General features: G+C 44.6%; 1 protein-coding gene across 5 annotated transcripts in view; it reads left to right on the forward strand.

Moving 5' to 3' along the window:
• LOC139061110 (uncharacterized) overlaps window positions 1-25174 on the forward strand; it is a 374269-nt gene that overhangs the window by 249639 nt on the left and 99456 nt on the right. For 2 of the 5 annotated variants that reach the window (XR_011515174.1, XR_011515175.1), the window contains exons 2-4: window positions 1574-1654; window positions 9299-9388; window positions 15797-15875. Coding sequence is in view for 3 of the 5 variants with exons in the window: in XM_070540655.1 (XP_070396756.1) it covers window positions 9299-9388; window positions 15797-15875 (169 nt within the window). In the remaining 2 variants the exon portion in view is untranslated. The remainder of the gene's footprint in view (window positions 1-1573; window positions 1655-9298; window positions 9389-15796; window positions 15876-25174) is intronic. The other 3 variants (XM_070540655.1, XM_070540656.1, XM_070540657.1) reach the window with 2 other exon arrangements.

Raw genomic sequence — 25174 nt, forward strand, 5'->3', positions numbered from 1 at the left:
CTCTGTGGATTCTTCAATGAAAACTAGCAAACTAGTGTGAAGAAGAGAGCAGTACAGATATTTGATGTCGACAGAGAAAGCCGTAAGAGCGTGCCTTGAATGATCGTTCGAAAAATCCTATGACATCGCCGGAGATCTAGATCGTGAGGGACCATTAGCACTTCACAACCTCAACTTGCCCTGTAGAAGCAACGCAAGTGATTTTTCGCCATACGCCTTTTTTGTACACCACGGCGCGGAATAGTACGCCTGCTTTTCGCGTTTTCGCAGGAAAGGACAAGTCCAAGCGAAGTTTATCGCACTTGCCTATGGCACGAGGCAGTGTTTCCAAACTCAAGTTACTGCAAAGTTCCTTCGCCATGCCTTGACCTTCGTCAGAGCCGTACGAGACCGGCAGTGGAACACCCAGTCGATTGTATCGCAGGCCTTTGCTGAAAACATATTGCTATGGAACAGCCGCCACAATGTGGCTGCACTGAGGAGAAAAAAAGACGACGTGGCACCGCTTGATATAGCGTCGCTATCTTTGCCACCGTTGGTCTACGTGTAAATATATTGTAAATAGACTCGCACATCAGCTACACGTAACAATATGCTGTTGCAGCACGGTGAAAGCCACCCTCTTCATCCTAGATGAGGGCACACAGTTTCTTCTCATGTAGGTAGGCAGACACGTTTCTCAAGGGCGGTGCGGCGAAAGCAGACTTGCCCCTCCGCAGTATTCCGACCAAGCATTCCCTTTGTGAAAGGAAGGCTTCAGCCTTTTCCGGTGCCACTTTTTCTCACCGGACCAAGCTGCAAAATGAGAGCGCAGCAGCAGAAGTATTACATCTTTCCACTCGCAACAGAGAAAAGTACTTAAAGTCACGTATACACAAGAAGGGTCATATGTATCAGGCGCAAACTAGGACTGCTTGTGATTGTTTCAATTCTTTCATACCTTTGTTCGCCCTTTTCGTGCTGAGAAACGAATTGTTTACGGGGACCAGTGCATAGCTAGTACACACACATAAACAGGTGCCCGATGTAGGCGGTGTACTTGGAGCTCCATGTTGCAATAACCATTCAGAGCAATATCAAAGGCCAGTTGAGTAGAAGTGTTATATGCGTGGGTTCTACTTATATGCTTGTAACATAGGGGAAGCTCGCCTACTTAAACCAAGCAAGTATAGAAAGTGATGGTTCGAGCGTGCAATGTGGTGTTAAAAGAATGAAAAAGACCAGAAATTATTAGCGACCATAGGAATAATTATGCAATATTTTCTTAGTATATAACGAACACGTTATTGGGTACAAAGTAGCACTCCCAGAAAGAATTTTCCGCAATTTCCTCTAGTTTCTTCAAGCAGTAGAAATTTACAGAAAATCTTATGCCTCTTAGTAAACTCATAAAGGTGCCTACAAAAGGCCGAAAAAATAACGCCTCGCAACTGCTGTGTTCAGGACCCTTTCTTTGCCGTAGGGTATGAGAATCAGCGTTGCAGCCGTGGCGTAAAAAGAGCGCTGATCGATAGAGTGTGGTTTTATTCTAGAAAATTGATCACGAATCCTTCCTTTCCACGTGCCGATACAGGAGCGCCGTGAACTACCTGTAGGGCGTCAGGCTGGGTCCGTCTGCCGAACTGCACCTCCAATCCCAGCCCACGTTCCTCAGGTATTCGAGATCATTCTACTCAACACTGTGCCTAACGGTTTTTAAACTTGCTGGCCAGATTTTAAAACGTGCATGAGAATCTACGCGAACGACTCCATGATTGTGCAGAAGATCAAAGCGCTAGTTCTTGCGATTTACCACCTGACCACTCGCAATCACTTCATTAGCATTTCTATGATTTCAGGACATTTGACAACTCATCATAAATTTAAAACTTCAGTCAGGTAACCACAATATCATATGCAGAAAGCTGCACACACTTTTCTGAAGCACTACCAATTCTCAGTAATATATCTACTGTGATTGACAAGTAGTATCTGTTTAAACAATGCAATTGGTCTCTAACCAGGCTAGATGAACGCACACCAGTCGTGTATGAAGCACCACCTAAAGGCTGACCACCGTTGACTGCTAACCACTGAGCCACCAGGATGGATAAAGAAACCTTTAGCAGTGAATCAGATGGAGCTGACGGCTTGAAGAACGACATCCACTTTATCTGACTCAATTTCTTCAGTTGACAGCTTGAGCACTAAGGAAAAGTTTTTTATAATACCAAGCTAGGTAGAAACGGTCTGCTATCTATGCATCCCCTGACGCACAAGCTGTTTGCTTGGCATATATTTATTACTTATTAGACTGCTGCTGCAAGCAATTATCGCGTCAGTGTGCAATAGTTGTCAACTGAAAGAGACTGTTCGAAGTACTTAAGCCCGCATGCCCTCGAAAATCCTCGGAATGATGTCTGCTTTAGGCATAGATCGCTCGCGGTGCAGCGATACCTTTCCATTCATGGTGCGCACGTCTGCTCGAATAACGTCTTCGGCCTCGGCCTGTTTTTTCCTTGATCGGAACATCTCTTCCCAGCCAATAAGGGAAGCCGAGAGTCTTTCGACACGGAAATCCTCGCTTCCACTTCTCTCGTGGTTGCGCGTCAGTATAGAGAAACAAAACAATACTTTTTTTAGACGCCACCCTTGCAAAGGTACGGATGTGCAGGCAGACAACTAATATTAGGAATAAAGCTCGTAAACAAGGATAAGGTGCCTCAGAAAGGCTGGCCAGGCTTTCTGAGGCACCTTATCACTGTTTACGAGCTTTATACCACAGTGTGCCATTAAATCTGTCAGCCCCTTTCTTGTTTTTGGACTAATATTAGGAATTGTCACTTTAACGAAGCATCGCTGTCACGACACGGGGACAAATGTGCAAAAGCGGAGTGGTGGCTAATTTGCATGTTGCGCCGGGAATCTTCGCGCACGGCGTGGGACAGTCGACCCTCGCGCAGTGGTTGGCGTACGCATAGACGCCTATTGCGTCCTTCCGGCGTCTACTCCGATGTCCTTATATCGACGTCAGTGCCCCGGTTCGTCAGCCACGTGCGCTATGGGAAACGCTCCCATTGCGCTTTTCAGGTAAGAAAACTAACGGAACGTTTTTCGGTGTTTTAAAAAGACAATACGAACGTTTTCAGTCACCATTCAAACCTCTGAGCATCAGAATTTGAACAGGGTATCTTTGTAATTTTCCCCTACGCATGGTTTCAGAACACCACAATGGCCTTCCCAGTCATGTCAGGGGCTTTCGGCCATATTTATTTTCCACAGTCGCGAAGAACCAGAGGAACTGCGCGAAATAATGAGTCTTACCGCTGGTACCACATCAACTTTATCAGAACGTTCTTGTTGCGTACAGTTAAGTGATGCGCAGGATGGTTTCTGCTGAGGAAGTGTGAGCCGCTGATTGGTATATTTCGCCGGTCAAATGAGGAGAGCACGCCACGCGTGCGGCCTCTTCCTCCTCTGCATCGTGTGCTCGGCGCAGGTTCTCTCTCTCTCTTTCTCGTGGAAAACAAAACCGGAATTTCGCCGTGCGCCATCAGAAGGTCAGTTGCATTGCGCTCGTTTGCACCAGTTGCTAACGACGGATCACGCTGGCTCTAGTGACGTTGATGAGTGCGTGTGGGCGCGGAGTTCAAAACCGAAATTCGAAGCGACCCTTGACTCGACGCCTACAAGCCCGATAGCAGCGGGTCGACTCAGCATGCGGGGCTGAAGTTTGTCTTTCGCGCTCACGTGAACGATAGATGCTCGACCCGACCGAGCGTCCAGTCGGACAGAACTGGCTGAGCCACCCTGAATGCGTGTAGGTTGACCGACACATTCGCACGACGCATTTGCAGCGTGTTTGTAAAACGCGGACGGGTTGAACCAGGTATCGCCGGAACTTGCGCTTGGCCACTGAGACGTCTGCGTTATTATATGCCGACTGCGAGAATGGTATCAGGACGATGCAATGAGGAGCGCTGGGCAGTGAAATCTCAGAAATGTAACGATAAGACCTAGGAAACAGCTGTGAGACGGCCGCGATAACCAGACGGAAGCCCAGTTCAATTGCGTTGATGCCTCGGCTCGACGCTGCGTGCCGCCGTAGTCGCGACCCGTCCTCCGAGCGAATGATTAAGTACTCTTTCAATTACCTTACTAAAATACTAACACCAACCTTCGAATGCGATAAATAGTTACTTTGCGAACAACTTACGAAGTTAGCTGAGTATCCTAAAAAGACATGTATAAGGATAGACATCTCAAGCAAATGGGAAGCATGCTATGGTGTCATACGTGCCTCAGTTCTTAATGGTAATAGGTTTACATACACAGGTCGCAAACGCGGTGCGACATCGCATCAGGATTGAGGGTGCGTACAATGGTCTGAAGTGCATACAATGCACACATTCAGAGCTGCATATATGGTTCATACGTTGGTCAGAGCGGAACGAACAGTGAGCGCACTTCAAGCTGCACACGCTAACGATGTTCCTTTTGTCTCGTATTGTACACTGTTAAAGTGCGACACCTGCAATTCCGGTGGCGGCGGTCGTCTTCATGTGAGCGTTTTGAGACGCCTGATAGCCGCGAGGGTGCTGTTTATGCTGCCAAGTAGCACTTAGCTTGCGTGCCATGTGGCGCCAAGATGAGGCTCCGCATTTCCTTAAAACACCGTCTGCACAAATTTGTCCGTGGAGAGAAAGTGTTCGGTTTTTTGGAATTTCGTGAGTCGGCAAGCTTCTTGCTGTGCTGTTTAAGAACACTATTCTTGGTCATAATGAGTGGTGTGACTATCGCATACACGGTTAGTGTAGAAGTGATTGCTGCCCGAGTCGTATCGTAGCCATCAGTGTGTGCACACGAGTGTGTACGCTGTTTTATATGCATTTTTGTAAAGACTATTCCACAGTTATTGTGAACACTTAAGGGCTTGTCAGCCCTTTCTTTTGAAAATCGACTGCGGCGATATACTTTTGTCTACCTTGTCGGAGCTGTAATATATACAGTATTTTCCTGTGTGTAACGCAGCCCTCTGTGTCGATCGTGCGCTTTGTTAATCCCGATCATTTCAGTTTTGTGTTCGCTGCTAACCTTTGCAAATTCATTCACAAGCATTGGGCACTCTGTGCATCATGTCCTTGTAGCTGTTTTATCCTTTTGTGTCGTCTACCTATGCTTTGAGTCCTTTGTATCCTTTCCACGCTGCTTCAATGCGCTTTCCAACGGTTGCGCATGACTGTTGGCCAGAATTCGTGTTCTGCCGGTGTAATTAGCATCACTATTCGCAATTAGGACAGATATGATTAGATTTAATTAGATATGGTGTGTCCATACTTGTGATTACGTTTTTATTGCGTCATTATCGACATTCAAGTGGCACCTGTGACGGGCTTCTGAAACATAGTTGTAGATCTGTGCCAATCCAGCTTACCTGTCCCTTCTTGGTCTGTATTCCTGCGCACTGTCCTGCTTATACTTACCGAATGAAAGTACTACCCCAAAACATAGTTTTACTGTGTCTCCCATATGTATCTTTGGCGGGTAATGACTACCGGAAAGAACTTTTGGCCATTCTCATGAGGTCGCAGTGAACGAACGGGCAACCAAAATGGTTTACTTCGCTGATTATGTGCAGAAACGCCGAATAAAGTGCAGTCCGCCCCTTTCATGTTTCCCAAACGAGCCATTAACTACATCTGCGCAGTAGTCTACGCGCTGCACATGGCAGTCGTAAACACTCTATCCATTGTTGCGACTCTGCTAGTCTTCTAGCGATGGAGTAGCACATCAGCAAAGGTAGTTTTGCGTGTCTTCGATGTATTGCGCTAATAGGAAGCACGGCAAGCCGAAGTACAGCGCGCGTATTTGCAATAATTACTCGCTGAAAGCTGTTCCTAGTAAAGCCGAATGACATTGTACTTCACCAATGCTCTTTGGTTGCCCTGCGGCAGCGTTCTTAACGGGGGAACGTTGTCTACGTTGTCGTCCTAATTGTCCTTGTAATACTACATCAGTATGGCTTCTGACGCACATAAACGAACTCCCCAAGAACTTCGGGAACGTAGACAACTATTTGGCACGTATCTTTGGGTGCATAAGTAAATGGCAATGTCTGCAGAGACTCTGACAGCGTCGCCATCTGCATAAGAAAACGCGTTTGCGTGTAAATGGCTCCACTGTAAGGAAATCGAGAAAAACTTGCATGGGGATGCGACGATGTTGCAGCACTAAGCTCTTTAGCCAGTCTAGGAAATTGCAATCAGTGGGTGTTGCAACCTTCGCAGCAATGAATGTTATTCAATTGTCACATTGCAGCGTGGGCCCAAGTACTTTTATTTTACTGATTCGGTGGCAAGAAGAGGCTACCAGAACTTTTTCGTTCAAACAGAAAAGAAAAAAGAAATTGCTTTAGAATTTATGTTATTTCTATAGCAGATCATAAGAAAAGGTTTTTATGTTACAGTTGTTTTTAAGGGAAAACTCTAGCCAATCTAGATGCCCGACAAATTATTAGTCATGAGGTCCGGCAAATGGCCGAGAGCACTACGGAAAGAAGAGCTGTGAGAATTTGGCACTAGAAAAGAAGCAATGACGGAAGATTCACTGTGAAGGATTCCTCAAGAGAAACAAGATTTCGTAGGCTGTCGTCTTGCGGGAGTGTGTATACTTTTCAGCCAAATAGCTATCTTTAAGTCCAATAAAAGGAGATAATGCTGTTAGCTGTGATAGAGCATCACATTGCGATAGATAAATTACATAAATTTTTACATGGTCACAGACCCCTTGAATACTTTCATGCCTAAGTTAGATATTGTACGTCCAGCACATTGTTGCTGTTCACGTTATATCTTTTAAAGGTTTTTCTTCCTGCAAGAGCTATTTTAATGTTAAGAACAGATTGGCCCCGCAAGGTGTTCCACAGGAGGTCTAAATAAAATTTCTTGTCAGAAGTTTTTAACCCACCTGCCACCTTACGCATGACACTTCTACACTTCTTCAGTTAAATACCATCCTTTCTCAATTCATTATTTTCCCAGTAGTTTTGTTTTATAGTATGTTGATATACAGCCTGACCAATGAGATTTCTCAGGAATATAAACACAGTTCCCGCTGCGGTACGCGCCGAAGGAATCACCGACGAAGAACTCTAAAGATAATCTTAAAGTGTGGGAATGTAAAATGTAAGTAGACGAGTATTTTTTTTTATTCAACCCCCTTCCGAACATGTCCCATGGCAGCAATGCTGAAGCCAAGGGAAGGCCAAGCTGTGACTTCAAACACAGCAACTGAACGCCTTAGCAACTTGTACACCATTGCGGGTCCTTTCACCAAGAGGAGAAGTAGTGCTCGCAGTCATGTATCAAATAGTCGAACATACCCGAGACTGCAGAAAGTGCCTTTCCTAACGCACGCTCAGAACTGTTGCTCTGGGCAAAGCTTGTCACCTGATTTATATCAGTGCCATCCAAATCCTCCTCCAATTTTCGATTCGATCAGTAGTTATTTTCGCTTAGCGCCTATGCTCGTAGTATTTCTGTTTACTTCGTAACCCTTTTTTTTTGCACTGAGAGCGACGTCGAAGCACGGAATAAGTACGTGACCCGAGAAGCAATACTGGTTTTCAGGCACTTTTTGTTGCACGCTAAGCTACAGCCGACCGATGGGACCTAGTTCTGTGAAGGTTAACTTTTCCGAGCCAGAAAGGCTATCAGAAGAAAGTTTATCAACAGATCGCGATCTCGTGTGAAGGAAGGAGGCGTGATGTACGATGTTGTCGTTGCGGTGAGTCGATTCTCAAGATCAGTGGCACAGCGCGCTGCGCGTCCCACTTCTCAAGTGTATGGTCCGAAGTAGCAAGAAAGCTCCATCTAATCCCTAAAATAAAAGTTCTTATCAGGCTTCCTTTTTGTGTATTGCTTTCGTAACTTAGTGTCTGGCGGCCTTTGAGTTGTGTCTCCGTAGCTCAACAAAAAGTGGCATAATATTTTAACGAGGTTTTAAGGCGTTAAGCCCAGTGGACGGGAAGAAATGTAACGAAGAGGCTGGTTTTTTTTTTTTTTGTTGCATACAACCAGACAAAGCCTAGAAAGGCATACGGGGAATAGCTGCGGGTTCTCTCTGAAATGTACAAAATAATGAGTAAAAGCGATGGATGACGAAATGAACTTGTCACCGCGTGGAGCCTAACCGACACCATTCGCATCACGCGCGTGTTGTTCTAACGATCAGCTACAGTGGCAAATTCGATCTCACCTGCTATCTTGGGTATCCGTGCATGTACACTATATAGATTGGACCCTTGGAAAGTTACTTTGTCACTCCTAGGCCAAGGCAGCAAATGTGGCTCATCCTTGTGGAAAGTTTTGCGCACAGTGAACGAAGACAACAAGAAAAGGACACAAAGACCTGTGCAGGCTGACAACTGAACTGATCATCATTTTCTTCTTGTCTTCGGTCAATGTGCGCAATACTTTCCACAATGAAGTCAAATCGAGTAGTACGCCTTTCAGTCTTATTGCGGCTCATTCTACACTCTAAACACGGCACTGTTTATCAAATTTAAAAGCAGGAGGCATGCCCTTACCTTTAGATAAATGTAACAGTGGCGTGGGTGAGTTTTTGTGTACTTATTAAAGGTAAAAACCAATGGAATCAAAAGTAACACCAATCATTTGCTCGTTACTAAGGTGCCACGCGCAGTGTTACAATGTCGCGGCTACTGCAGAGGCGGCGACCCGCTGTGGTTGCTTAGTGGCTACGACCTTGGGCTGCTAAGCACGAGGTCGCGGGATCGAATCTCGGCCACGGTGGGCGCGAAAACACCCGCGCACTTACATTGAGGTGCACGTTAAAGAACCGCAGGCGGTAGAAACTGCCGCGATCCCCAACTACGGCGTGCATCATAATCAGAAAGTGGCTTTGGCGCGTAAAACCCCATTGTATTTCTTTTTCAGATGCGGCGCGGCGCATCCTGTGGCGTTTACGCGATAGCGTGTAAATTGTGCTGTAATTTCTAGAGTCTATGAATGCATGGAAAGGAGCCGCAATCGGGCGGTGCCATCCATCTGCGCCAGTCTTATCGTTTGCTCCAGATGCACGCCGGAAAGGTTTGCGTAGCGGAAAGGCGTAAGGTTGGCCACGGTGTGCGAGTCACCGTGGGTGCATACTTTTCGCGCCACCTAGTTTTTCGCTGTCTTCGCAGATTCTGCTGCGCAGTCTGTTCCGTGCAATCGTGGCGTTAAGTAACGGAGCGCAATTCGCGTAATTAACAATACTGTGACTGTGATTAGCCACACTGGGACTTTGTCCAGTGCAGCCATTGGCCTGTCAGACCACTTGGAACCGAAGATAGAAAGCCAGAAATGCAAGCATTGTCCGAGCGCTCACAGCCATCTAGCCGAGATCGGTAAGTTGCTCTGATACGTGATGTTCTGGCTTTATTAGCACCGCAACAATTTTTATGGCGTTGCTTTGTTGGATGATGAAAGCTTGTTCACTTTTGTCTAGCGGTATTGGTAATGACCTAAGGGGCGTCGATTATTGGGAGACGTGGTTTGCGGTTGTTACGGCTTATACCTTGTGACTGCTGCGCAGCAGATCAGCAGAATTGATAGATAGCACGATGATTGCAAACACATTGTGGTTACCTTAGTTGTGGTGCTGTTCGTGTAATAGCGATGCGACACGCGTCGGATATGCATATAGCATGACTTGCTATACTGGTACTGAAAAGGGTGTAAAACACAGACGGTTTTTTTCCCCTTAGTTTGGGCTCGTGCTTTTTGATTTGGTTCAGCTTCAAGTCCGGAGCGAAAATTACAGTGGTTCGAGCCGGTTCAGAAAGCTCTTTAGTAGTTCATTCGCGTTAGAATGGGTTCAAACACAAAGAAACATTCGTATGCATCTGGCTTCCATAATAAAAGTATTGACTTACCATCCCGGCCCTGTGAAAGCGGATGTCTAGCGACGCTGTCGAAAGCCAGCACTACCACTCCTGAGGCGATTTTTGGATTCTTTATTGCTTTAGAGTAATGGTAGAGACAATCGCTTTGTCGTTGCTGTGGTACACATCGGGATGGGTTCCGTGACTATTTTCACTACATTCGTTGCCAAGACTAAATCCAAACACGATCTTAATTTGGTTAATTGAGGTCGTTGTAGCATGCTAGTCCAAAGTTGTCCCTGACAAACGACAGTAACCAGTGCTTGTCGGGTTTCAGAATGACACCATTAAAGACTCCGATGATCACCACTGGTGTGACTCGTTGTCTCATCCATGCCAAGTGCTTTCGCATGAATTTCTCAGTGTCTCTTTAGGATCTTCCATTGTTGATGTAAGCTGTGAAGCTTAGCATTCCGTCATGGGTATTTGCACCTGATGCATCAGTAAAGTCTTTGACATTGGTCTCTGGCTCGAGCATTTGTGACCGTAGCTCGTAGGGTTAGAGAGCGAAGTGTTTCTCTGCATGCACGACTACACCCCCTGCTCTTTGATCAGGCCGCTTAGCATGTGCGATCCCAGTGTATACCGTGACTTCGATGTGTTCGCCCGACCAGGTTTCTGAGCCCTAACTATCCTTTCCCTGCCGATAGCAGTGCTGCAATAACAATGAAATCAGTTGCTCGGCTGGTTCTTTTATTTATAAAAATCGAGCTGCGGAAGCTGCCGTTGCTGCGGCAACTTGCGCATCAGCAATCTTTACCGAGAAACGTATGCGGGGAGCGCTACGTGCGTCGCGTTGTCATCAGGAGCTCTTTATCATCAATGCTGTGGGTTTGATGCCGGTTTTGTGCTTGTCCTTTATTTAAACGAACGTTGTGCTGTATCTTGTATAACCATCATCAATGTCATCATCATCCTATCTTATGTCATCTGCAGAACGATGGCCGCTCCCTGCGATCTCCAATTGCCCCTGTCCTGCACCAACCCTTTCCAACTAGCACCCGCAAATTTCCTAATTTCATCGCCCTACGTAGCGTACTGCGGTCCTTTACTGCGCTTCCCTTCTCTTAGTATGTACCCATTCTGTAACCCTAATGGTCGAGTGGTTATCTAGCCTGCGCATTACATGGCCTGCCCAGCACCATGTCTTTCTCTTAATGTCAATTTGAATATCAGCCATATTCGTTTGCTCTCTGATCCAAACCACTCTCTTTCTGTCTCTTAACGTCCTGAACTTGTTCTCAAGCTTCTCTGTCAGTCGCCAAGTCTCTGCCCCACGTGTCAGCACCGGTAAACTGCACTGATTGTACACTTTCCTTTTGAATGTTAATGGTAAGATTACAGTCAGGAGCTGACAATGCCTGCCGTATGCGATCCAGCCCTGTTTTATTCTTCTATGAATTTCTTTCTCACGATCAGGGTTTCCTGTGATTATTTGACCTAGGTAAACGCACTCATCCACATACTCTAGAAGCTGACTGGCGTTCCTAAACTTTTGTTCCCTTGCCCCGTTATTCATCATTATCTTTGTTCTTCTGCATATTAATCTTCAACCCAACTCTTACACTCTAACTGTTGAGGTCGTCAACGATTTGTTGCAACTCGTCTGCAGCGTTGCTGAATAGAACAATGTCATCGGCAAACCGAAGGTTGCTGAGGTATTCGCCGTCGATCCTTACTGCTAAGCCTTCCCAATTTATTAGCTTGAATACTACTTCCAAGCACGCAGTGAATAGCATTAGAGAGATAGTGTCGTCTTATCTGACCCTTTTCTTTATAGGTATCGTCCTACTTTTCCTGTGTAGAATTAGTGTATATATAGCTGTGGAATCTCTGTAGATATTTTCCAAGTTATTTACGTAACCGGTCTGTACTTCTTGATCACGTAATGCCTCTATGACTGCTGGTATCTCTACTGAATCAAATGCCTTTTCGTAATCTATGAAGGCCATATAGAGAGGATGATTGTACTATACGAATTTCTCGATTACCTGATTGATGGCATGGATGTGATCCATTGTAGAGTATCCCTTCCTGAAACCTGCCTATTTCCTTGGTTGACTAAATTCTAATGTTGCCTTTATTCTATTGGAGATTATCTTGGTGAATATTTTATATTATACTGGGAGCAAGTTAATGGGCCTATAATTTTTCAAGTGTTTAACGTTTCCCGTTTTGTGGATTGGTATAATGTTTGCATTCTTCCAGTTTTCTGGGACCCTTGTAGTCGAAAAACACTTCGTATAGGCAGCCGCGAGTCTTCCAAGCATTATTTTTCCTCCAATAGACTGCTATTCCATCTTCTCCTGCCGCTCTTCACCCGTTACACGTCTTTCAAGGTCCTTCTGACCTCATCGCTAGTTATAGGAAGAGTTTCTGTATCCTAATAAAGGATGAAGTATCATAATAAAGTATCATAATAAATCCTGTTCACTACTGATTCGAATGGAGTTATGCTGTCTTCTGAGTACTGTACAGGCCAGTATAGAAATCTTCCGCTGTGTTTACTATACCTACGAGATTGCTGATGGTACTACCCTGCTTATCTTTCAGTGCATACATCTTCGTTTGTCCTATGTCAAGTTTTGATCTCAGTGATTGAAGGCTGCGTCAAGTTTTTACGGCTGCTTCAGTCTTTCTCACGTTACACTTTTGAATATCACTTATTTTCACCTTGTTGATCAGTTTTCATAGTTGACGTAATACTTTTGTGGAAGCCCACAAGGTAGAAAAAAGTAATAGTTCTGCGGAAGCAGAACTATTATGTCAAACTCGTGCGCTTGCTTGGACTTGTTGAAAAATTCGACTTCGCCCTGCCATCTGCTAGTCGCCTGGTTAGCTCAGATGGTTGCGCGGACCAGGACGAATTTTTCTTCAACGGCGAGGCTCTTCTTTAGAGGAACCCGTATGGATTTCCTTTGAAGCAATCTGCTATGTTTGGTTGGATGTTTAATTTTCCTTTTATTAGTTGTGACATTTCCACGAATTATGTCCCATCTTTTGAGCTGGACAGTTTCGTTCGTTGTCGTCTCTTTATTAGGTCCTTTGTAACTTCGGAGACCTTGCCTACTGGTTGCCTTGTTGCCGTGCCTCCCACTTCAATTGCTTCCCCTGAAGCCAGCTTCGTTACGGTTTCATTCATTACCTCTATGTAATCATCATCTCTGTTCTAAGGCTGCACATTTGTTTGCAAGTACCAACGTAAATTTGTCTGCTTTTACCCTCTAGGTTGACCTCTTTCTTCTTGACTAATTTTACTTTTTCTCTCTTCAAGTTGAGGTGAACCCTAGCCATCACTAACCTCTGATCACTGCACTTTACTCTACCTTTCACTTCTACACCCTGCACTATGCTAGGATCGGCAGAAAGTATGAAATCAATTTCATTCCTTGTTTCACCATTAAGGCTTTTCCAGGACAACTTTATGTTGCTACGCTTCCTTAAAAAGGTGTTCATTATTCTCAACTTATTCCTTTCTGCGAACTATACCATATCTGTCCTCTAGCGTTCCTAGAATCGACGCCAGCCCACATGGGACAAATCGAGGGTGCCCCGCCCAACCTCAATGAGTCGGCACACGGAGCTGCTCGAGGGATCATCAACCGCGTAGCTACCGGGCAGCGTGACGCCGGGGTACTGACAATCGGGACTCTCCTTCCTCGTACACCAAAATCACTAAGCACTTTTACTTGGCTCGGGGGATCTACCCCCTCCCACATTGCAAACTCAATAGACCTCAGGCTTTGACACTAAGGCTTCAACAGACGGGGGCATACCCAAACCCCCTACTTCTTCACAAGATATACCCCGAAATTCAGACGACAAATGCATGTGCGCTATGCAATGACTTAGCGAACTTACCTCACATGCTCTGGCGATGCCCAGCGTTACGCGGCGATGAAGGTAACACTTCTTCACGCTGGGATGCTCTTCTACACAGCCCCAACCTCGAAGAACAGTTATGGGCTGTCCAACGGGCCCGCGACGCAGCGGAGAGGCTCGGCCTCTCTGTCCCGACGTGGGAGCGGCCCGCTGCGCGCTAGGTCACGCCCTAAAGGACCCTAATAAAGTTTTTCATCCATCCATCCATCCATCCATCGCATCATGACCTATATATCTTGCACTATTTTCCGCGTAGTCGCCACCGACACCGAGACATTTGTCGTAACGTGCAACCAGTTTGAAGAAACCCCTCTGGTAAAACTCGATGCTCTGCGATGCAAGCAATTGTCGCTCAGCCGGCTCCACCTCGGCCATGTTCTTGAAGTGCCGTCTCGAGAGTGCAGCTCTCAATAGAGGGATCAGGTGCGGATTCATAGCAGGCAACAGCAAGCAGTTCCATCGGCGACCACGTTGTCTTCACACGTCTGTCTACCACTGTAATTTGCAATCGAATAACCATGGGCGCGCCGGTCTCCTACTATCCTATCTTCTTCGGCGCTCTGCGCTTGCGTCATTCCACCTCCGCTGACGTTTCTTCCGTTCCTGAAATAGCACCCTCCGTGCATTCTTATGGCTATTGTTTATTTTACCTGGAATGTACAATCTATTGTTTGCAAAAAAAAAAAGAAACGAAACTTACTTCCGGAACGTCGCTCGCAGAAAAACAAAGGAAAACAGTCTGTGCGCCGAGCGAAAGGCTCCTTCCGCTTTCAGAATGCTACCAGCACTTTCGACATGGTGCCAAGGATAACAAATGACTTCCATTATCTTCGTGCCATTCATTGGTTCATGTTGTCAGGTTTGTTCCAGTGCGCACGCACAAAGGATAATCACACATGTGCGCTTGTGAAACTTTCTCAGGGTCCCGTATCTGTCCCGCTAGAGGTTCGGGAACTGGAAACCGAGTCAGCCGACTAATTATCTCGCTTGTCGGAAGCTTTCCAACGTTTTTTTTTCCCTTCTGTTGCACGGGGCCGACCTATTACCTTTCCTTCGCGTGGAGCCTGTATAGTCTAACATATTACTCTCGCAACCTAACTTCAAGCTAACTACTCTTGTTTACCCTTCATGGGCCTCCGCTGGAAACCTGCTCTCAAAGCTCATGAGAAAAACTGCTACTTGCGTGATTGTATTGACATTTCGTCCGCCTTGATGCTGCGCTGCTTTTTCGAGACAACAAACTGATACTCTCGTTTCACGGCTGTCTGCCTCTCCGACCCGTGCCGCTAATTGCCTGAAAGAGCAGCTGCCGTTCTCCCAGTGTAGGGAAGCAAACGGCGTTTCTTAACCACCCTGCCTGTCGACTTTCTTGGGTCTCTGTCCTTTTTCCAGAAGTGCACCGTGAGGCTTCAGAACGAAACGTGCCATATCTAAAGCCTGCAATCTACTGTTGGCAAGGATGTCTTCTCTGCATTAGAGACTAAACACAAAGTGGGGAAGCAGACACAAGTTATAGCCTTTGTTTTCCAAGGTTCCAACGCGAAATTGAAGGAATCGGGCATTAAAATGGCTGACGAAAGAGCGAAAGCATGGATCATAAAAATGCAGCGCGTTAGCAACCATGAAATAAGCGCAAAAATACTGTTTCTTTTTCAAGTATAAGCTTAAACAGATAAAACAACAAAATTTTATCCGAGGAAATGAATTCAAACCGCCAAGCCGCACGTCAGCCACTGGGTAGTGGTGCTCAAGTGGCTGAGTTTTTTTTCCTACGGCATACGAAATTAGAACTATGAGAGCCTAAGAAATTGCCACATTCTGAGCAGAAATACCATATTTTAGCACTAAGTGAGGCCTGCTTTGAAAAACAGTATTGTGAATAGTTTCATCAATCTACTTTTATTCTAAACACTACGCCCCCACTGTAGAGCTACAATTTTACCCCAGTTGTATTTCTTAGTACAAACTGAACCTCTTATTTATTTCCAGATAGGAGTCTGCTCAAGTCAAGAACCATTAGCCAACGCAGTGCTTGGAAGTTCTGGACGTGTAAAAAATTTCAAGGAGGGTAAGCGATTTCCCGAATTTGTTTCTTACACTGTCTGGTCGCTTTCTACCCGTGGCATTGCCTTCGCACACCATGCTGTCGTAAACAGCGATTCACGTCAGTATAAGTGGCTTCACGGAAAATTTGAATTTAGGAGCGTCGATATTCATAGTCTTACTCTACGACAGAGTTATGTTTGGCCTAAAGTTCCTAATGGTGAGCACGTGTTGCTATCTGTGTGTGAAGTAATTATGGGATGAGCCTCGCTTTACGTGCTGTTCCCCGAACCAATACTCCCCAAGATGTCGTTTACTGGCGCAATAGAATGTTAATTCAAGATCTCTGCTAGAAACAATTGTCCCCGCTTAGAAATGAACATAAGTTGAAAATGACGATCGGAATAAAAGCCCATTTGAAGAAACAGCACGTATGCACTGTGACGCATGCTCTTGCCTCCGTAAACTGACTATGTCTGGTTTAGGTTATTGTTTTTCATAGCACCAATGTAGGAAAAAATCTAAAGCACATGGCGGTTGTTAATAAATTTTGCTTAATCCCTGATTTATCCTGTGAACAATCTTATTGATTCCTCAACAAAATATAAAGATAGGGTTATTGTTGCTTATGAAATTCTGACGTAATATCAGGCAAACTTAATCGGAAATTTTTCTACACTGTTGAAAACGATAATAAGGTTGAAGAGTTAACACACTACATATTGCAGCCCTCCATCGGGCGACCATGCCAACACACTTGCCTGGAGGCTGTTGCGTCCACAAAATTGGCCGTTAGTGAGAAAGTTCTAAGTTTGAACGATGCCACGTTGTTGCTTAGGTTCAGCCTTTTCCATCTCTTTACCTTGTATGTGGTAGCTCCAGAAAGATACGTCAGTGCCTGCTTTTCCTTTCGCTCAAGCGGTGTTTTTATATTTTTCGTGGTGCGTTCTTCTCTTGAGCAGATCGTGGGCTTATTCCGGAAGTGGAGCAGAATATAAGAGCGGGAACGATGAAGAACTACGTGACAAGAGTATTGTCAGTACGCTTTGAAAGGGCCGTAAGAGGCATGGGATCTTTGGCGTAGCCTCAGAACTCACGTATGTGTGGATACATTCGATACCCTCAGGCAACCAGTAGATCTAAGAGTAAGAACACGTTCAGCTCAACTCTTCGAGGAGCGTTAAAAGTTTTCTTATTGCAGACTTCAACAAGCCTTTCGCTAGCTGTAGTAAAACTTCGCAAACAATGAAATAAAGTTTACGCCGTTGCACCATCTAGATGCTTATGTCAATATATTGTAGGCAAAGACTACAAATCGCTGGCTGCCTTTCGTCTCTTCACGAAGTGCATCTGGCATGCCTCTTATAATTGCACTAGTAACTTGATCTTTGACTACGTTTTGTACTCGGTTTAACTTATAATTCTCTATTGCAAACCGTCCAGCGTGACCACCTTATTGGGAATTCAGGTTCAGAAGAATACACCGAAAATCTGACGAATGCCGCATTACTCTTATCTCTCGTTCCATTTGGGCTGTTCGTTCTTCATTGTGAAAAGCCACAGTCTTCCTCAGTCAGCCATCCTGACTTTTTTATTTCTGGATACCCTCCAGTTCTGTAAGTCGCGCATCACGCGCTGAAAGGCAGCACTGAAACGCAAATATTTTAGGCTCAAGATCAGCTATAGATTATCTTTCTTGCACTGTAATAACTACTATGATGGGCACCTTATTCGAATATTACAACAAAACATGCAATGTGTGCTAACCCATAGCGTAAGTGCTACTCATACCACAAAAGGTTACCAACCTGTTAAAAAAAGAATCTCTCGTGTTGTCGCTGCCCTTGTTGTTTGACATACGGCCTGACATATTGCGAAGAAGCGGCCGTTTGAAGATTGTTTTATTTATTTGTCATTCATTTGTATCATCTCGAGTCTGAGGCGGAGGAAGGCAGGCATTGGAAGATCGTTTAGAATACGTAATGAATGGAAATTACAGAATAGTTACCTGAAGAAGCACAAATCTACAGCGCTGCACTTGAGGTGTAAGCAAACACCAAACGAATGAAATGATTGCCTACTGGCATATGTTCCCCCACCATTGTGCAGCCGTGCATCACATATCTCTGCCGACATATCCCACCGCTTTTCACAGTATTATCCACCCGCTTCCAGCACACGGGCAATAGAAAACTCTAGGCTGAAATAGAGGAACATAGGCTACGCCGCATATAATGAATGCACGAAGATATAGTTGAACGCAGGATGAATGATGGTTGCATCCGTTGTCAAACCTATTTAAATATCGAATTCCAGTAGTGGGATGATGAGCTAAGTTAGTGTCACACTATATTAATTAAACGAGCCCCCGCAGTCACGGTCTGTGAGAGACCACGGCGCAAGACGCCCGGTTAGTCTTGATTACCTGGCGTTCTTTAATTAGCGCACGAAGCAGTGCATTCGAATGCTCTCGCACTACGCCCTCATGGAAATGAAGCCAGCGTGGATATGAATGGAACCCCCTGTCATGTTCTCAGAGTTTCAAAGCCGCCGTATAACCATGGACACTCGTTAAGAATAAGGAAACGCAAGCGCATACCCGTGCTCATGAGCTTACAAACGTGTATGGTATGTCATCACTAACCTATTCCACCATAACACTGCAGCCACTACACTCTTCGAGTCCCTTTTTGGAGGGAAGTCGCGTAGTTTCCCGTCACAACTCGAAATAGTCTTTGAGGTGGCTTTCTATCCACAGGGAGACAAAAAGCATCGCCGCCATCCGCCCGCTTCTGGAAATCAACCGACCCAATACGGAGGTTTACTTAGACGCATACACAAACAGTCTTAGAAAGGACGCGTCTGCGATACATCTCAATGATCTTTGCGGAGTCCCGCTGAATCATCATTTACCCTGCCTCGCAGGGCCGTGTTTACTAGGAACCTGCTTTGGTTATCGCATTTTGCGCATGTCGTCTAGGGCCTCACGCGAGGTTACCAACCTAATTTTAGGTAGAGCGGCGTGGCTGTCTTTACGAGCTGCTAATCGAATCCGGGATAGTGCTGAGTCGCCGCCCGTAACCACAGCAGCCTGTCTGACGACACGCAAACATTCAGAATGCGCTTTCAGCATTGGCTTTCGTGCCCAGAGTGAGATGCGCGTCTTTTAGTATCGCTTGAGAAGGGGTCGGAGTGGCAAGTCGCAATGATAAAGGAAACAAGCCACCACAAAGAGGAAAGGTTACAAATACAACATTAGATAAGAAAAAGACAAGATGGTCATCAACTTCGGTTGCAGCATCCTATCGCAATCTAACTTAATTCGGCCAAGGTAGGAATTTTTGCAAGCCGCTGTTTCGTTTTAGAATATCAACTCTTACGGCATTTGAATAATTTTTGCTCATCGCCCTATATTTGACCTACATCACCCTTTTGTGCAATATACTAGGAATTTAAAAACTGTAATCTCGAAATATGGATTTTAATGCGTTTCTACATTCCACTTTTTTCCTAGAGTTCCAAGATTGCACACAACCATACAGTATCTAGCGTAAATTCTGACTGGTTTCATTGGACGAATGAAATTACTTGTTCGTTGCACGAATGCAGCAGTTCTTTAAAGCTTTCGAAGACAAAACTAATGACGCTAAACTATGAGGACAACTCAGTTTCACGAAACAGCTACTTATGTCGTGAGCCTTTATAATAGTCTTGGGGTCTGAGTGAAAGAGCCAACATATCCAGACTGGCCTGAGCAATGCACAAGCAACATCTACTTTCGTTTGCGGTTTTCGTTGGTTCTTTGGTTGTCTCAGTAGACAGTTTATCATCTGATTCTCATTGCAAAGCATAAAAATTCTAAAGAGGCGCTTTCTGAACGCTGTTATACTGGAATAATTCCTCATTTCCGTTAGAAAAACCAAAATGATTCCAGTCAAAATATGCAATACATTCTCACTCCCTCTTATCTTTGTTTTTCCCCTTTCCCATTCCCCCGATGTAGGGTAGCCAACCGAACGTTATTCTGGTTAACCTCCCTGCCTTCTACTTATCTCTTTCTCTCCTCGTCCTACTTTACTAAATTTCAGTTTCAGTTTATTATTCTTTAGATGCAATAAATGAGTAAAGGAGAACATACACACGAGGGTACTAAAGTCAGAGACTGCAACGAGACCCTCATGTAATAATAACAATGGAGATATGTAATAACGATGAGCAAGCCAACAAATATTAACAAACACAATAGCGAAAATACAACACATAACAATTAAATAACGAAATCAAATTGTCTGTATAGAAACCTATATTGCATAAATAAAAAAAAACGTTCAATACGTACAAACGGCAAATGTAGCGTAATGAATGACGTAAACTTGGTTATACATATAAAAAAAATTAAGGGCATAACTAAATACATGCCGTTGGTTGCCCGGAGTAGCTTTGTATCCTTTTAATGGGTTTCGCGTTTCCATGCAAGGATTTCCGCTGTTTGTCACCAAAATTATTATTTACTTTGCTTTGTGCTTCTTCGCACGATTCAAAAAAAGTTAAAAAGATGCTTTAGATAAGGTGAGTCGGCGTTGCTCACCCTCACCTATTGTGCCAGCCAATTTATTATGAAAAATTGTGCACAAAACAACGACGATGATTGTCAATGTAAGCGAATCGCGGAACTCTTCTAGAAAGCTGTATTCACTTGAATGACAGAACGATGGGCATGAAGGCCTACATATGTTCCTGTGTGCCTACGTGGTAGAATTTATTGTTTCATTGCCTAATTCTTCAGAGAATGGAGCCGTGAACCAGAACAACTCTAGCAATTGTATGGGTGACTATAGACATAAGCCGATTCGTCTGATGTGCGCTTAGTTGGAATGTATGGAATGTATTTGTAAGTAAGGACAAAGCTTGTGAGCAAACCTTGGATTCAGTGCGGCGATGCACAGTGGCCATAAAATTAATGGGGGTACACGCGTGTTTTAGCCCAAGGATTTAAATTGCATTCTTCAGTAACAGCCACACAAACCTGAAATACATGCTGGGATGGAAGAGACCAATAGACAAGGAGCAAACGAAAATAAATTGAATTAGACAAGAAAGGGTCGAGACAACAGAGATAACTCCTGTAAAACAATTTATAGGCAGCTCGATCTCAACAACCCGTAACAAACAGTCGCGCACAAACTGAAGGACGAAAAACGGGGATTACGATGAACAGAGGCGCATACTTTCAACTGAAAGTTGAGTTCATTCATTCATTCATTCATTCATTCATTCATTCATTCATTCATTCATTCATTCATTCACTCATTCAATTTGTGCGCAACATCGATTTATCATGGATTGCTACCAACTCGCCCGTATACCAGTACCCTTCAATGTCAGGAACCTTAAATGAAACGACTTTCTTAAAAAATATACACGACGTTGGACCAAATGATGAAATTAGTTACGCCGTCGTTGCCTAATATGAATGATGTAAGTCACCACTTATATGATTTAGATCACCTACGCGATGATTGATTTAAATGTGTCCTTTTCGATGAAACAAGCGCTTAATTTGTTTCTAATTTTTCTGTGAGGCATCTTAATATACTTAGGGCTCTTTGCATTTTGTAGAAGACTAGGCTGGTGCAGTTTTTCGCTTCTCTGTAATCTTTAAATGCACGGATGTGCGTATGTCTCAAATTCCCTACTGCACGGCAATCTAGCATTCGTCGTTTTATGTAAGCTAGCTCAAGTAAACTTAAGCTTAAGAAGGCTAAAGCAGCGACCGCTTTTTTGTTTTTTGTTGAATGAGCTTCGTGGCACGAAACAAGGCTGCCGTCAGGAAGCGCTTCAACGCGCGTGCTTACGAAGCACGAAAGCCTAGTCCAGAGCAAGCAGCATGTTGGAATTTTGTGACGTTTGGTTTGATTTCTTGGTAAAGAAAGAAAAATGTGGTAATAAGCAGCAACTGAAAATGGAGGTTTAAGAGTAGGGCTAACATTAAATTAGCTGTAAATACACAGTTGTGTTTGCTGCCAGTATTACCGAGAGAGTAAAGTGTTTTTCTGAACCATTTACTGCGTCCCGCACTATTCGTTCACAGTCTTTTGTTAATATGTTATGGCGTTTTGTACCTTGGATAACATTAAAGGGCTTTCTGTGTATTGAAGCTTCCGTATTACATGAAGCCTAATAAAAGAACACAGTAACAATGAGCACTGAAGCCAATTTTATGTCTTATCTGAGAAATATTGTGATGTTAAAAAATAATAAATTGACACATTTCACAACGCTTTGTTTATTTTAGATTATCCGTGAATGGCCAGTCATTGGCTACGGCAGTCTGAGAGAGAAATATTAATTTTTGCCCTAACTGCACTCATTGCAAGCCCGCATTGCAAATGGTATTACTCAAGGCATGCAGCGCATGCCGTTCGAATTGTAAAGGTCCGCATCAGAAAAAAAATTTGGAGAACGCTTAAGTTTTGCCTTTAATAGGGGAACGTGACAGCACTCAAAGACCCCTGACTGCTTTTCATGCTTCCCGGCAACTGCTGCTTATGTAACCCCAACGTTTACCAGAAAACGCTGACGATGAATGCTATGCACGAAGGCCAGCTTTCTGGCAGTAACGCGGCGTTTTGTATGAGTGAATCTCTTGTTGTTGTTTCGCACTTTTAATATTTCAGTCTTAGAAGAGAGAGAGATAGAGGAAAGGGGAAAGGCAGGGAGGTGAACCAAAGGGGAAGATCCGGTTTGCTGCCTTACGCTCTGAAAGGAGGGGAGGGGGAGGTAAAGTGATAACAAAGTATAGATAGAGAAAGAAAGGAGCACTGACATACAATCACAGTTGGTCACTGTCGCCGCACATTGTCACCGCACAGCACAGTAGCACTTGCAGCACTATGAACATCTGTTCATGCTACAGCCACTTGTCCAATTCTGTAGCCTTTAAAAACTGCAACAGTGCCCTCGTCGCCCTCTGCTGCGATGGCGATAACATAAAAAGATATGTCCTGTCGGTGTGCTCTTCCATTACTTTGTTTGTGGGCTGCCATTCCCGAAATTTCGAGGAATAACTTTGTGAAGAATGAAAGACAAGGCATGAGCAACTTTGGTGGCAGAAGAGTGGTTGTGTGTGCGTGCTTAGGAATTTGGTCCGAAATATTTTTGCCGAAGAGGCGTCCGGCGCTAGACGCTGGGCGCGGGACGCCGGACTTCGGCGCCGGATGTTCTACGACACGGGACCCGCAAACCTGTCACGTTAACAATGTGACCGTTTGTGACACCAGTATCGCAGAAGAAAACGCCGCGGCCGGTGCGCGTGAATCGAGGAAACCGCGTGGCTGCCTTGATGTCTTCAGGCTCATTTGAGATTGCCTTTGCATAGCTGTTTTCACAATGTAAGATGCTGAATTTTTTTTCGACACGTATGACAACACTTCACCATACCAAACACGATGCTTGGGCCTGGCTTAAAGATTTTTTATCGTGTGTCAGCAACGCCAAATGGGCTGTTCCTTTAAACGACCAGAAGGCCATCTATTAGTTCAAGTCTGAAGGACACACTCAAGCGTATTCAACATGGAACGTTATCCAATAAAACTGCACTATTACAAGATGCCTAGATGAATATTGGCGAGATAAAGCAGGTAGCTTTGCAACATGGCATGAAAAGAACGTGAGAGTAAGCCTCAATTCAGTGTCACATGAAAGCTTCCAGAGTTTCTTAGCACAGAAATGACTTAGGAGGCAACAGACGACGCGTGCAGGTGTTTCCACATAGGAACAAACCTGATGGACAATTGTCCTGATTGCGTAAAAGCAAGAGTAAACATTTTTGTGCAGAAATGGTATAATAAGATAGCATATTCTGAGTGTGCACCTCAAGAAATGCACCCGGATTTTATTACGCTGTGGTAGCAGGCCGTGCTGTGCCCTTATTGCCTACTTGCTTAAAGGTAGATAGGACAAAATATTGTACTACGACATATCCTGAAAGAGAGATACCAATCAATTGCGAGAAGTGTAATGGCATCATTACTCTGGATCACATGCTTTGGCAGTGTCCTGTGACTTTCACAGACTGTGACAAGGAGAGAGACTGGTGGCAGCGAGTCCTACACAGTGGAGTTCTTTCCGATCAAGTACAGGCCGTCCAGAAGGCCCATGATACGGCGGTAAGGTTAAACCTTACTGTCCCGACGTGGGAGCCGCCTGCGTCAACCTAAGGGTTGATCTTCAGGACATTAATAAAGTTCATCATACCATACCATACGACACAAAAAGAGGAATTAGGGATGTGTAGCATGCAAATGGTCGTCACAGTGTCTCCTACTTGGATATGCACAGTAAGCTTAACAAATGATCTGCCTCAAATGATCTCCCCGAGCGATTCCTCTTCACTTGATCGTCAAAGCTACCGCTTATCTCTCCTTGACGAGGTCACCGTTGCGGACGCGCGAGGACGATACCCGAATAGCCGTTGCGTCATTCGATGGAGCGTTGAACCTCCGAGGCTAATGAAGCGGAATCAGTCGTTAAGACTGAAGCACTTACGTATGCAGCTTCAGCACGCATGAAGGCTTTCTGGGCCGCATTACCCTAGCCGAGACGTACGCGCAAATCTGTTTTATCGAGCGTCTCTTTCGACATGTACGGCGAAATAACTGTCGTTTAGCACAATAAACCATCAACTGGCAGCACTTCTATGCTAGATAGCAAGGTTTTGAATCCTACTCGTAGTAGGATAATAACCTCGTAAAGTAGTTGGTTTTCCTCTAACGTAGAACATCGAAGTGGCAATGTCCTGAGCAATGCCACACTTGAATTAAAAAGCAGCATGCCTCACGGCTAAATTTTGTCGCTATGTAGAGAAAATAAGGTGGCCAACTAGACATTATTTAGAAAATAAAGTGTGAGATTGGCGAAATGAAAATACTTTACTTTGTTTCAGTTTTTCTCTCAACAATACAGGAACAGCTCAAGACAGCATGAATGACACAGATATGACGTGCATAATGGCAAATTTGTTCTGTCTCTAAGCTAAATTCTAACCCTTTGTCAGATCATCTCACAAATTAATACTCATATGTCGGTGCGGCCTCGAAAAGTAATGTGTTCGTTCTTGCCACAGGGAACAAGAAATAAAACACAACCATTATATTATCACAACCATATTAAACAAAACCACTACACTATATGATCATCCCTCTACTCCAGCAATGAGTGGTGAGATTAAAGGTCCGTACTATTTTTTCAACATTTAATTAAAGACCCCTTTTAAAAAGTCTTTTGCGAAATAAAATTTATTTGGACATTGCAACTGCGCTGCTG

This window comes from Dermacentor albipictus, chromosome 6 (assembly GCF_038994185.2).
Source record: "Dermacentor albipictus isolate Rhodes 1998 colony chromosome 6, USDA_Dalb.pri_finalv2, whole genome shotgun sequence".
Taxonomy (NCBI): domain Eukaryota; kingdom Metazoa; phylum Arthropoda; class Arachnida; order Ixodida; family Ixodidae; genus Dermacentor; species Dermacentor albipictus.